The sequence below is a fragment of the Colias croceus genome, chromosome 28, assembly GCF_905220415.1.
Source record: "Colias croceus chromosome 28, ilColCroc2.1".
Lineage (NCBI taxonomy): Eukaryota > Metazoa > Arthropoda > Insecta > Lepidoptera > Pieridae > Colias > Colias croceus.
Genome location: NC_059564.1, coordinates 2,519,048 through 2,534,459, shown reverse-complemented (window position 1 = coordinate 2,534,459; position 15,412 = coordinate 2,519,048). Strand labels below are relative to the sequence as shown.

Here is a 15,412-nt window from a genome sequence, read left to right as displayed (position 1 = left end):
ATAAGGAACCATAACTTAACATTTTAATCTTAAAACTAAAAAATGTTGTGTGGTTTTATGAAACCACGGTAAAAGTGAAACTTTTTTTCACACTATAGACATTTAACTAAAAATTATCGTATTTGTACGATAATTATCGTACGTATCGTGCGTCACGCGTGGTCACGCGACATGCGCTACACAGACCAAAAAGTTTGAGACGATGTAATAAAAGTTTCACTTTAATTCTTAATGTTAATTAACACAATGTTACTGAATATATTACTATTACTCGAAAAAAAACACTGCCATTTTGAATACTCAGCAATTTTACATTGTAATGACAACAAACTTATTGTTTTATACAATTTGACAGTTTTATACTTTGTTAACTTTCTGTATAAGAAACTGAAATGTGATAATTTTTGATGTCTTTTTGTAATAAATATCTTTGATAAATTTGTATTTTTTTATTTAACCCTTAGTCCTACGCATATACCATTAAATAAATAAATATTTCGGGACAATTTTCACACACGGCACAATCTGATCCCATACTAAGCTTTCGCTTGTGTTATGGAAACCAGATGGCTGATAAACATACAATTTTTAAATAAATACTTATGTAGATAATTAACACCCTGACACAGAGCAAACATTTACGTTCATCACACAAATATTTGCCCCGGGTGGGAATGGAACCCACGACCTCTGGCGTGGAAGGCAGGGCCACTACCAACCAAGCCAACCGGTCAATTTTATAGTGTTCGTTATTTTTACAGATTACCTCAATAAAAAATGTAAAAGTATGTGTTAATATGTTACTAAGTTGTTAGGAATTAACATGAACTAATATGTGTATCTGCTTCTATTTCGGAAAATCCATATATAAAAAACAATATTACTTTTGACCGAAATAAGCTTTTACTAATCTATACTAGTAATATAAATAAAAATAAATAAATACTATATCTATAAAGCTGAAGAGTTTGTTTGTTTTAACGCGCTAATCTCAGGAACTACTGGTCCGATTTGAAAAATTCTTTCAGTATTAGATAGCCTATTTATCGAGGAAGGCTACATGCTATATACCATCACCGGAGCAATCAAATCTATACTACTATTATTATCAAGGAGAAAGATTTGATTAAAATATCAAACTAATAGACCGCTTTCAAAAATTATTTCACCAGTAGAAAAGCCTCATTTTGTATTGTTTTTAACGAGGTAACATTGGAGGAGTATCAAAATAATAGAACAGATAAATAATAAATATATATTTTATTACAATAAATAGTTAACTTGATAATACTACAGATCTTCATAGGGTGAGCCGCATCTCACGTTGTAGAAGTGATCACAGACCTGACATGAAAATAATGATAGTTATAGCACATATAAAATAATAATATACGTTTTAGGAGCTTATTAAAATTAATGTAAACTTTCACAATGACAAGAAATTTAACACTAGTCTATTTTAAAATATACAGAAGTCATATTATATACATAGTTTAGTTTTAGGTAGGTATCTAGAACTAAAATGGGTTGACTGAAAGAAAATGCTTACGCACGAATGAGGCAAATATTAAATATGCGATTTTTATGCACTTAAATATTATATAATATTATCATGAACAAATTAATATATTAAAAAATCTAAATTACGTCATTTATTTACCTGAAATTGTTCATTAAATAAAGTTCCATTGGTGCACAAATCCGTGCTAACTAAATGTTGTCGCCAACAGAAATGGTACGCCTGAAAAAGAGTCGAGTATAAATCAAATGACGATTGACTACGTTAGTATAATATTGTAACAACCGTAAAATTAGACAGTCGTTTCCTAAAATTCTCTTCATCACACTTTAGAACATTTAATTTACAAGATGGTATATATTATGTAAAACTATTAAAGTAGCTTTCTGCCCGTTCCTCCATTTGCATATATATACACAACTTTTGTGCGTCAGAGTGTCATAATATGAACATTTTGTCACTAAATTCGAAAAATACTACAAATAAAGAAGCATGGTGCTCAATTCCTATTCCTAATCCTTGTAGTTTGTTGTGTGTGTGTTAATTTTTGTTGATTTCGTCTATTATTTTTTTAGTTTATCATCTGTTGTAATATACTCCGAATTAGTTTATCGATTTCAGCTTCACTAGTCTGGTATTTAGTATACGCTTAGAGTATAGGTACGTTAGTAGCGTTTAAATTGGGCTATGCGCTTGTCCAGGCCATAATCTCTCTGCATCAATCCACACAAACTTTCGCATTTATAATATTAGTACTTAGGACTAAAAATATTATAGTTTATACCTGACAACCACTCTGTACATCAGCATAGTACCCCCTAGGGCGGCCAGCACAACTAAACTGTGTGGGGGGAGGCTTGTCAAACACAGGGTAAAGGGGAGGGTCGTGGGGTAGATGTAACGCGTGGTAATAGTCGTAGGGTGCCTGGCTTATGGCTGTCGATAGCGCTGTAATAAGTAAAGATTTTATTATTACCGCCCGTGACTTCGCCCGCTTTGTCTAGAACCTAATAAATTATATACTAGAACCTTCCTCTTGAATCACTCTATCTATTAAAAAAAACCGCATCAAAATCCGTTGCGTAGTTTTAAAGATTTAAGCATACAAAGGGACATAGGGACAGAGAAAGCGACTTTGTTTTATACTATGTAGTGATAGAGTAAAATGAGACTTTAATTTGTTTTTGGATATTTTAATGATGAATTATTTCAGGATGACCGATTATAATCGTCATTATCATGAATTATTTCAAAATGACATTACGAACAATAAAACTAATTTCTCATTCTCGTACGGGAGCTAGCAACGTTTAAAAAAAAGTCATTTTAGTATAGTTGGGTTTTTGATATACTGTTTCTCTTGCTATTTCGGTTAGATTCCGGGCTGTCTGGCTGGCCGCAGTGGTTGCGTTTATTAGTGCGCATCTTATCTGCACAGGAAAATATCCTTAATTTAAAGTCATTTTTTAACGCATAATTTTTAATCTCTTGCCTTTAGATAGATCCATCAGACATAATTTTTTTATTGCAAGACGTTTTTTTCGTTGTAAAATAGGTGCCATACGCAATTTTTATTTCAAAATAACTAAAATGTCATCGAAATAAGTGAAATTACATCAACATGAGTCCGCTTAAAAGGTAAGTAATAACTTTATTATTTATATTATATTATCCTTTTTTAATACTTATATTGAATAATTAGTAAACTAATATTTTTAATAGATGGTTTCATATTTATTACACTTTTGGGTATAAATATGAATTTGATGATATTTGTATTTTCTAGTGTTTGATTTTACGCGAGTATTATACATTTTGAAATTAAAGACTTGGGAAAATAATACAATGAATAAATCGCGTTTAAAATCCGTTAAAAAGTCTTTAATTTCTTGATGATATTTGGTTTTTATCAAGTTTACATTAACGTCCTATTTGAGGTTCGTTGGGAAAAGGAGGCGATATGGTAGATTGTTGCAAAAAAACTGTAAATAGTAAAATGAATATTATACATAGTATAAGTAACATAGTGATTACTTATCCTTCACGTGGACTCATGTTGATGGAATTTCACTTATTTCGATGATATTTTAATTATTTTAAAATAAAAATTGCGTCTGGCACCTATTTTACAACGAAAAAAACGTCTTGCAATAAAAAATGTATGTCTAATGGATCTATCTAAAGGCAAAAGATTAAAAATTACGCGTTAAAAAATGACTTTAAATTAAGGATATTTTCCTGTGCAGATAAGATGCTCACTATTAAACGCAACCACTGCGGCCAGCCAGACAGCCCGGACTGTAACCGAAATAGCAAGAGGAACAGTATATCAAAGAACCAACTATACTAAAATGCTCACTTGTCAACGTTGCTACCTCCTATACCATTCGTTTTTTGACTGTTGTATATTATTTCAAATCTAATCAAAAATAATTTTCTACGGATAGTGACAATCAATTAAATCGAATACCTACAATATTAACAATATATATCACCAGATTTCAATAAATCTACAAATTATGTTTTTAAAAAGTATCTAACATTTATAATTAGATACATAACTAATTAAAAGTTAAAATTAATTATTTTAATTACTAATAAATAAATTCAAAAGTTCAAAAAAATTTTTCTCATAACTTACCCAAAAGGAACATTACAACAATTTTAAACATTTTTATAAATTAAAAATAACTAGATATGCTACGTACACCACGTTCAACACTAATGAATGGCTTGTCATATGTGCACTTACTACATTTAATTTAGAATGTTAGTACTGATATGGGTATGTGGATGTCGTTATGCAATAGGGCGAAACTTTAAAATTATTAGTCTTACTAGAATCTATTAAAAGAGACATTTTAAATGTATAACATATGCCTTAGCACTGGGAATATTATAGTATTTTTTGGGTAAAATAGAATTTTCAAAAATATTAATACACTAGCTGTAGCCTACTTGCTCCTAAGCTTACATATGGCGCATTATGGTTACAGGAAAAAATTATAGTTATAGACCATATATGACGTGTTTTGTGTACTTATCGTTGGATATCGAAAAAATATGCTCTACATAATAAATGCAGTCTAATTTCGCTAGAAACGTTGTGTACTCTACCATTAAATTATACCATTTTTATGTAGTAGTTATAAGTTATATAGGACATCAGAGTAAGCTAAATAATATTTAAATAATGCTCGTTAATACTCTTAATTTCGTAGAAAGAAAGGAGTTTTTATATAATTGTTCAAATAGCTTACACTATTGCATAATACCATTCAAAGGATCTCGTATCATTTTCGCATGACCCGAAGGCTGTATTAGATACTCGACCTTGTATGTCATCCAATACTGACCATATTCAATTAAAACTATGCTCATACCTTGGTGTTACTTCCTGAAATTTTTCTCTTTAAGAAAACATAGATATTATGTTTTATATATATTACGTGAAAATTATTAAGTATAACTTTATATTATATTAAACTTTTTTTGCCTCGGTACTAGTACGTACCAATTAGCCTTATAAAGTTACACTATTGCAAATTTAATATTATTTATAAAGGTAATATTATGACGAATCTACAAAATGCAAAAAATGTTGTTAATTTATGTCCTTTTTTTGTTACACATTGCACCTCGAACTATAGGCGTTATGTTTTCTGAAGATCGTTGTTGATTGAATAATATGATCTAAAAACTAGGCTGATAATAATATAAAGTATGTACCTATATTGTAAATTATTATTTGTAGCTACATAAATGTAGATTATAATTTGATAAATTTATTTATGTAAATTATTTGATAAATATAATTGTATTAAAGTTTACAGTATAATATAATTGGATGCTATAAGCATTATACTTCGATATCTTAGATAACGTTGGTTAATACATTTTCAGACAGGCTTATTTCAAATTTTATTTGAGACATCCGTTCCATTTTGTTGACAATATATTGAATTATTAGGATAAGTATAAAGTATCAGTTTGATTGATTATTAATAACTAATTGTACTTACTAGGCGTTTAATTGAAAAGCTGATTTAGCTAAAAGGCTGTGAATCGATAATCAAATTCTGATACTCCTAATAAATAATAGAATATCTAAGCTTTAAGCTTGTGTTGGATTGTTTGGTTCCAAAAGCACCAAACTCATAACAGAAATTATTAAAATTTTTGTTTGTCTATACCTCATATTCTTGTTTAGAAACTTAAGTCTACTACAGAGTCGTAGAATAAACTCTAGTCATTAAAATATCAAAAATCTAGTACTGTACGTATGTAAAAAACATTAATAGTGACCTTTAATCGACATTCTAATTTCTAAACTTTGACAGTTGGTGAATAAACGAAATTTGAGATTCGGTTGACCTCAGAAGTCACTTTGTGTGGAATGCGCGGGCACAACTATGTTCGGTCCTGCATACTATTTATTTACCGCGGCTTATGATCAAAGCTATGAATATTATAATAATCTTAAATTAGAATGTAGATATTATTTAATCTGTATTAGAATGTAGGTTTTAATTTAGTCTAAGTACTGCGGCGTTCGATAAATGAAAACTAGACGATCCGACAAACGTTGTTCTGTTATTCTTATAACTTAGGGATATAAAAAAATTAGGGCCTATTATCAGATATACCAAATACCTATTTATAAATTATAAAATTCAGGTATGCTGTTTAGGAGGAGTTTGATTACTTATGCACTATGAAACGAGAATTTATAAAGCAGATAGCAGGTTTAACAACTAAAATTGTAATGTTAAGAACATTTTAATAAAAAGCGATGGAAGTTCTTCATCTTATAAATTTAATTACTAGGTACGTAGGTACCTAAAGGTTACTACAGATAAAAATGTAATACTTTGAAGATCATGATCGCTTGAGTCTTTTAAAAATATGATAAAGAATCATTATTTGCAAACCTGCTAATTTTCTGTGCTGTTTTTCTTTGTTGTGTTTTATTTTTAATGTTTTGATATTGTTTGTGTTTTTTTTTTCGTTTATTTTGATTTGTATGTTTTTAGTATTAATTTATATGCTTTTTATGTGTACACTATCTTCCCATATTTGCAACTGTATATTTCATGCTTGGTACTGGTTGCTTGGAAGAAATTGCTATTTAGCAATAAAGCCGCCAATTGCTTCTAATGTCCTTGTATTGTAAAATTAAAAATTGTGTGCAATAAAGAATATATAAGTATAACTATAACTATAAAATCAATGACCCTAAAGTGAAGGAAATAAGCAACTGCATTGTCAAAACAAGTATAGGTACATAATAATATATTCATTTGTATTGTTATTCCGATACATATTTATCAAGAGATCAAGACGATGTATTGCTATTGTTATTCCGATATATATTTATCAAGAGTATGTAAATGTAAATTTGGTCTTGTATCCGATGAAGGAGACTATCGATTTTTTTTGCATTATTGTGTAGGTACATATATTCAGTAGATAAGTATTAAAATAGATCGCAAAGTATTCGAAAAGTGAATGTATCTTGACAGAAAAATGTTTGACAATTCAGCAGAAATTATTGAAAATAGGAGATTCATCCGCTTCTGTGAATACATTATATACCTTCAGGCTTCATGTAAATTGCACGCGGATTCGAATTTAGTTACTACAGTAGCCTATAGCTGTGAACTATAGATTCGAACCTCACAATTAAGCTCACAATAATAAATTATATGTGTCTTATATTATATAACTTTTAATACAACCACAATAAAACTTTCTTTCTTAATTTCTTTCAAATATACATATAGTGAAAATCAATACAGCCGTAATACGGTAATACCTAGTATGAGATCCCACCGCAATATAAGGCCAAATTTTGACTGGCAACGCAGTCGATATAATATATAATATTTTATATTCTCCTAATTTAAATATATACATACAATTTTAGTTTTAGTAAGAAAACTATTAACGCACTAATCCTGCGGTGGCATCTTAGGCCGGTTGCAGAGCTTCACCGACAGTCAGTGGGTACCATCGGTCCTGACGATACGCATCAACAATGTGTATGACTATGACACTACGTATGACAATACGCGTGCGCATGGTCGGTCTAGCTATGAACGGTTTTATGAATTTCCATACATAATATGACGAGCGCGACTTACGTACGCACTGATGGTCGGTGAAGCTCTGCAACCGCCCTTATACTATAAGCAAATCCAATCCTTTCATGCATTAGGCAATATATAAAACCATCGACCACTTGTCAAATATAAACATGATTAATACCCAGGTTTTATCTATACTTTAATTGCTGTGCGCAGACGCAATTAATCACTTAACGAATAGATAGCGGTTATCTATTAGAGAAAAAACAAAAAGTCGATTATGATCGATTAACCTAACCTCTATATGACGGTTCAATGCCGGGTACCTTAACTGGTATTTGACCTTTGACAAATAATTATGTATCGAAACTGATAGGTATGTACGCAAATATTTATTCAAATAAGTAGATTTATTTTTTAATCTTATGTCTTTTAATATGAATTAAGTACTAGCTTCTTCTTCTTTTTTGTTTATGGCGAATAACTAGCTTTGCCAACGACAAACAAAAACTGGCAAGCCCTTTAGACGTTAATTTTAAAAGAGTTAACAAATTTTTTAATCTGGCATTTCAAAAATTTTCATTACATACAGACAGACATTCATTTATATTAATTTGTGAGGATTATATGTAATTCAAACGCAAACTCAAGTATAAATTAATTTCTCTAATCCATATCGAATATAGATTATAATAAGACTGGTTGCAACTAGGTATGAATTGTCTGCATAAAAATTTAAATCTCAATTTTATTGTTATCAGAACATTTTTAAACAGAGATGAATGTCTAAACAAGCACTACCCATGGCACTACGTGGCACTACTGAACTTTTTTTATATACACACCCTAAAAACATTTATTTGTAAACTTGCAATAAACTTTTGCTGCCTTCAAAAATGGATATCACCTCGAGTCCACATCCCACACTTTTAAAACAAGCCCTAACTATGTTCACAAACAAAATTTAAATCATTATCAGTAGATCAAGTTTCTTGCATTCCACCTTGTGACCCTAAGGTTATGCCGCATAAGTCGATGTGTGGACTAGTTTATTCATTCTTGTTTGACTCTCGTTTTTTATTTACATGACTAGTACATTCAGATAAACTTATTATAAGTATACTAGCTAACTGGAACACTGCGTCTTTAAAGTGCGTCGCGTCTGCGTCGGTCGCTGGGGCCGTGAAAAATTTGACTATGTAGGTATAGTACCAAACTATGTTGAACTTATCCCTTTATCAAGTTTTGTACAGATGTGACCAGCTATTTCTGACTGAAAGAATAACAAAGATACATCAATACATACTTACAAACTTTCTCTTAGTTGCAATATCTCCAAAATTAAACGAAGTTTTATATTATAAATGACTAGCTGCTCCGCGCGGTTTCACCCCCGTGGCTCCACCCCTGTTGGTCGTAGCGTGATGATATATATATCATCACGCTACTTAATACGCCTACTAGATTTCCGCCCGCGGCTTCGCCGCGTTTGCAAAGGTAAACCCGCATAGATCCCGTTCCCGTGGGATTTCCGGGATAAAAACTATCCTATGTGTTAATCCAAGTTACCCTCTATATGTGTGCTAAATTTCATTGAAATCGGTTCAGTAGTTTTTACGTGAAAGAGTAACAAACATCCATACATCCATACATCCATACAAACTACGCCATTTAATATTTATTAAGATAACCTTCCTCGATAAATGGGCTATCTAACACTGAAAGAATTTTTCAAATCGGACCAGTAGTTCCCGAGATTAGCGCGTTCAAACAAACAAACAAACTCTTCAGCTTTATAATACATATAAGCACAGACTAATAATAATATACTACGTATATATAAGTATAAAGAATTTCCAAATTCGGTTATCTAATGAAAGCAAAAAAAAAGTAGTGGTCGTTTCTATTTTAAATATGGACATAACTATTTTTGTTTTAAAATAGTTAACTATGTTTTTACCGAAATTTTTCGCAGAAGGGATATTTCCTTGCCTTTTCTCTTCATTCTTTAAAATTTTACACAGAATCAAATGTAACAAACACCCAATCAGTTGAAATACTGGACTCTTACTAGACTATAAAAATATTCTAAAGGAATTGCCTGGCTTATTTACGTTTTTTTACACAGGCCGTGATAATTTCAATAGATTAATTAAAAATAAGAGACCAAACTAGAGTAGGGTAGATATAATTATTATATAATAAAATACAAATGACCAGTCTTTTATTTTAGTAACTTAATTACAACTTTTGAATACCATAAAATATTTATATATCTAAGAATCACATTATTTTGTACACAGATTTTGTATTATTTTCAAATCTATGTAGGCCGCGTTTCCACCTGCAAGAAAACTTCCGCGAGAAATGTCCGACAGTCTGTCTGACAGCAACTTGCAAGTCTACTTGCAGGTGGAAACGCGGAATTAGACTTGCAAGTTGCTGTCGGACAGACTGTCGGACATTTCTCGCGGAAGTTTTCTTGCAGGTAGACAGGCGGCCTTAGACAATATCGTTACATGCAGTACAGTATATTTTCTAATAGGATAAAACGCCATCTCGTTTTAGATGACATTAACACATATTAAAATAACGCCATCTGTATATTTATTACGGCACTATCAGTAAATCACAACTAAACACACGTCAACGTCAATAGTCAACACTCATTTTATTCACTGTTTACAAACGAATACGCACAAACATTATCGTAAACAAGAAATGAAAAGAGGTCATATGTAGAAAGTTAGTCAGTAGTCTCATTAACCGTTTTATGCCTAAGTATTTATACGCATTACGCAATTCATACCTGCGCTGTTTTCGTCGACTAGCATTAAAGATCATTTCCATTTTTTCCATTCATTCAAACAACTCTTCTAATTTCTTTTTGTCTTCACACATAACATCCCAATACGAAGGAGGGGCATCATTATCTTCGATTACTTCCTCTCGTTTCATGATAATTTCAAATGGTATCAATAATTGTAGATTTATATGCGGCATCGGTAACACTGCTGTGATACTAACACCGTAATTTCTAGTCGCTAATTCACAAGTACCTATAGTTAGAGTATCTTCAGGAATTTTAATATCTACAAAGAGTTGTTGTGTAGCCGCCACATCAATACTTCTTGTCTTAGAATCTGTGCCAGGAACATCATGTTTAAAGGTAACATACTTTCTTCTCTTCTTTGGAGTTATCATTTCAACTATTTTCGTTTCCACAGCCGAAATTGCTACGTGACTTTTATTTGAGACTTCATATTCGAAATGCAGATTATCGCCTGCTTTCACAACGGAATCCAAAATCGTAGATTTGATATTGACTATAGATTCTGAGCTAGAAAATGGATGGAATAATTTCTTCTGTTCTCCGTACGTTAAAGGTTCCCGGGATAACGTTGGCGTCGTGTCCGAGGTTACTTGAATTTCTTTCCTGAAGCGTTTTGGGAACGCCATAAATCCGGGTCTCTCGAACTTCATTGAAACGAAATATGCTACTTTATATTTTAAACTGTATTGTCCTTCTCGTCTGTATACATTGGTTGAAGGAGGCACTCTTTCAGGTAATATAAATTTAAAGGGAGTGTTGTAAGATCCAGCATTTAGTGTTGTTCCATTTTGATCATTTTTATCAAGGATAACTTCATTGCTATCTACGTACCTTTCTTTGTTAAATGACGTACTTTGTCTTCTGGATGAGGACTTAACAACACGGACAGTTCCCATACCTTTTAGCGACATAGTTATTCGTTTAAACACTGTATTTTCATTGACTGCATATTTTATTTCTCCTGTGACCACACTGCCAGCTAAAAACACTCCTCGAGGGGGTGTTTTTAAGTTTATTTCACAAGTTACACCCATGTTGGATCTGTCTGTTGTTTATTATCTTTTGTCCAAGGTGAATTTAGAATAACACTTATTATTATACGTACGGAATCGTTTATCAGATTTTATGAACACTATGCATTTATTATCTGCGAGTCACTATCAGTTGATAACTGGAATAAGAATAAAGAAATATTTATAATTCAAGAGAATTAAATGATGACGCAACAGCCCCGTCTGACGGAGTTCCTGCAACTAAATACGAAATACGAATTACGAAACGCGTTTCTCGTTTATGAACACATCATTTTATATTCTTGTTGAATGCTGATGACTTCCTATATATAATTAAGTATTGCTCTTAAACCTTATTCAGATATGTAGTGTACAGTAAGTAGCTTTAAATCTACACTTATATCATAAAGCTGAAGAGTTTGTTTTGTTTGTTTATTTATCGAGGAAGGCTATAGGAATGCTGTACCAGGCATTGGCTATATCATCACGCTAAGACCAATAGGAGCAGAGGAGTGCGGGTAAAACCGCGGTATAAATAATAAAATAAACCTATATCTAACTCAACAATTTTTACTTGTCATTAGTGCGTAGTTCTAACATAAGAATCCACTTTATGATTTAAGAGAGATTTTGAGATTAACTAGATAATACTCGTAATTAATACCGTAATTAAAATTTTAATTGAATGCATAATTTACCTATTTAGGCATATTATTTAATTACTCGATGACGTCACGCCATTTATGTATCGTTATTGTGATAAGTAAATAATTACGTTTCCTGCTTTTAAATTAATTTAATATTGCTGATGACATGACACATTTTATCTTTACTCAATGCAACTAACTATAGTTTATACCACGTTGTATTAATTATTTATGCCAAATTTTCATGCTAATTAGATTTGATGAGTTGGCTTCCTATATCTAGGGGAAAGATACCTATTTTTGAAGTGAAAACTTCTTCAGCGGCGTTGGGTATAAAATCTCAAACTCGCGTCAGGACACATGGCCTGATCGAAAAAGCGTAAGACGGATTTTTTTTTTTTAGCCCTTATATTCCATGCGTAAGACGGATATCATTCCAAAATATCAAACATGCAGAACGTTAATAATCAAGTTTTCACTTCTGCCGGCACTCCCGGAGTGCAACCCGTCTTTTTTTGTTATGATTTCTCATAGGTATGTATAATCATTGTATCATAGTATCAGAGTTCGATTTCTTCTAGCTAGCTCACTATTTTATTTATATTAATTATACAGATTGATTCCCACATACGAACTAAATAAACGGCGAGACAGTCAATTAGGTAAGAATGGGTAAGAACAACGATTCGCTCATTGACACATACCTAATTCTGCATGATTATTAATAACTAGCTGTTCCCCGCGGTTTCATCCGCATTGCTCCGCTCTTATTGGTCTTAGCATGATGATGTATAGCATATAGCCTTCCTAGATAAATAGGCTATCTAACAACGAAAGAATTTTTCAAATCGGACCAGTAGTTCCCGAGATTAGCGCGTTCAAACAAACATCAATCAAACAAACAAACTCTTCAGCTTTTTATTATTAGTATAGATTAATAATCATGCAGGAGGGGGTCAGCTTTGCAATTATTGCAAAATTTTTTCGCTTTTCTATGCCGAATAATAAGTAGACCTAGACTGCGTATTAAAGTCAAATGCGCAATGTCAGCTTAATTTTGTTTATTTCAAAATTAATCATCATCATGTTCTTTATCTTCGCACATAACATCCCAATACGAAGGTGGATCTTCCGATGGAACATTTTCGGATCTGGGCATCACTTGGATTGGCATTCTGAGGTCAAAATTTATATGTGGCAAAGGTAATGCTACTGTTATATAAACGTAATAATCTCTAGAAGCAAGTTTACAACTGTCTATTGTTAATGCATTGTCAGGTATATTGATTTCGACCGTCATTTCTTGCGTGTTCCCGATTTGTATACTGCCCGTTTTAGTTTCTGTGACGTCCAAATCACGATAGAAAACAACGGATCGTCTCGATTTCTTCAATTCAATCAATTCCACTATTTTCATCATTACATACTTAATTTTAACATTACTGTGATTCGCCAATTCGTAACAAAATTGAACCTTATCTCCCGCTTTTACGACAGAATTCAAAATAGTTGCCTTCAAATTTATAACGGAATCTCTCCTTGAAAATATGTGAAATAACTTCTTTTTTTCACCGACTGTTATTGGCGTTTGTGGTAACGTCGGTATAATGTTCGAAATTATTTGAATATCTTTTTTATAACGCTTCGGAAAACTTATTAAGCCTGACCGTTGAAATTTTATTGTTATATAATAAATCACTTTATATCTAACTGTATGATTTTTATCGCTTCTATAAATATTCACAGATGGCGGTATTCTATTAGGAATATTGAACTGAAATAAAGCCGTATAAGATCCAATTTTCAATGTCGTCCCATCTTCATCCTTTGCTTTGTCTAAAAGTATTTGCTCTATATTAACATATCTCTCAGTATAGTGATCGGTAGAATTATTTTCATTTTTATTGGAATTATTATATTCAATAGACGTAGTTCCAATACCTTTTAATGATACAGTGATCTTTTTAAAAGCAGTATTTTTATCTACGGCGTACTTTATTTCTCCTGATAATACACTGCCCGTTAAAAACTTTCCACTCTCGGGGGTATTTAGATTAATTTCACAGGAACTGCCCATTACTTCACTTTTAAATCGTAAAGGTATATCATAAAAATAATATGAAAATTTATAAAACAATAAAACGTATTCTAAATCATTGTATTTATCAGTGATCACAATTTATTAAAGATTGATCAAAGACCAGTGACAGAGATAAAAAAAAGATAAAATTCTTGACACAAAATAAGTGACTACAGTGCGACATAAAAGAGATGAAATTAATTAATTTGGAACTATTTTTTTTTTCATTATCTGGCAACCCTGAATTATCAATGCAGCTGTCAAGTTGAATAAAAATTTGTTGTTTATTTGGTGAAGTTGAGATAAAATTGTTATTTTAAACAAGAAATTTACTCAAAAAAGGAGAAATCATGAAAAAGGTTAAACGTAGCGGTGTCCGTGATGCCATATATAAAGTTTTCATTCGGTGTTTCTCATAATTTCAAGCTGAAAAACGAGAAAAATATTTGGAAAACGTTTACAGACGTACAGCAGATTATACCGGTGAGATTCCATTTATTTTTGCTCAGTACTACGTAAAATAGAATATTCCATTAGTGACGAGTGTTTAATGTACGTATCTATGGCGATTATTACGTTTTTGAAATTTAATTTGAGGTTATTTGTATGTAAACAAAAACTAGTTTTTATAGTGCGACCAGCACAATTTGAGTCAAGAAGTTATATCCAATCAAACCAGCCTTAAATAGTATAGTGATAACTATTTTCATACAGATAACTATGAATCCTTACTTGCTACTTACTAGAGTGGACGCAGGGATCCCAAGTGAGTCTTGGCCTCCGACATAAAAAAAAATAGTTTTAAGCTACTAAATAAATATGTTAAATGTACTATTTGATTTTATTCATCTTAATTCGTTTGTTATAGGGGTTTCTGAAAGCACAGTACGCAGGATAGTGGAGCAAGGGAGTAAAAATGAAGGAGAATATCTACAAAAAATAAATAAAAATATGTAGTTTTCAAATCACCTTGTTTTTTTTACCTGACGGACCCAGAAGGAGCGTAATGTGTTTGAGCCTTAGGTTTGAGCTGTATGTATGTATGTTTGTTTGTTCGTATGTTTGATTCTATGTGCGCCTCTGCTGTCTAAATGGCTTGACCGATTTCTATAAACTAATTCCAAATACATTTAAGTAAAATTTGACCTAGGTAGGTCATTTAAAATACTAATGTATTTTTGTCTTAAATTTACACGTTGATGAATGAAACAACTTTAAATCGCGGTATTTATTA

General features: G+C 31.6%; 2 protein-coding genes and 1 long non-coding RNA gene across 3 annotated transcripts; 1 reads left to right on the top strand and 2 right to left on the bottom strand.

Annotated features, from left to right (window-relative positions):
- Nucleotides 1-1,241: 1,241 nt before the first annotated feature.
- LOC123703977 (U-scoloptoxin(01)-Cw1a-like) lies at nucleotides 1,242-4,294 on the bottom strand. The gene is made up of 4 exons (XM_045652201.1): nucleotides 4,161-4,294; nucleotides 2,304-2,467; nucleotides 1,661-1,741; nucleotides 1,242-1,344 (listed from the first exon to the last, which is right to left on the bottom strand). Exons 1-4 carry the CDS (start codon nucleotides 4,189-4,191, stop codon nucleotides 1,291-1,293), a joined length of 330 nt encoding a protein of 109 aa, XP_045508157.1. The 5' UTR covers nucleotides 4,192-4,294; the 3' UTR covers nucleotides 1,242-1,290.
- Nucleotides 4,295-10,069: 5,775 nt separating this feature from the next.
- On the bottom strand, nucleotides 10,070-11,706 carry LOC123703976. Its single transcript, XM_045652200.1, has one exon. It carries the CDS (start codon nucleotides 11,470-11,472, stop codon nucleotides 10,465-10,467), a length of 1,008 nt encoding a protein of 335 aa, XP_045508156.1. The 5' UTR covers nucleotides 11,473-11,706; the 3' UTR covers nucleotides 10,070-10,464.
- A 2,693-nt stretch (nucleotides 11,707-14,399) lies between these two features.
- LOC123703975 lies at nucleotides 14,400-15,143 on the top strand. Its single transcript, XR_006753073.1, has 2 exons — nucleotides 14,400-14,661; nucleotides 15,047-15,143. It is a non-coding gene; the product is annotated as an uncharacterized LOC123703975 (long non-coding RNA).
- The last annotated feature ends 269 nt before the right edge of the window (nucleotides 15,144-15,412 follow it).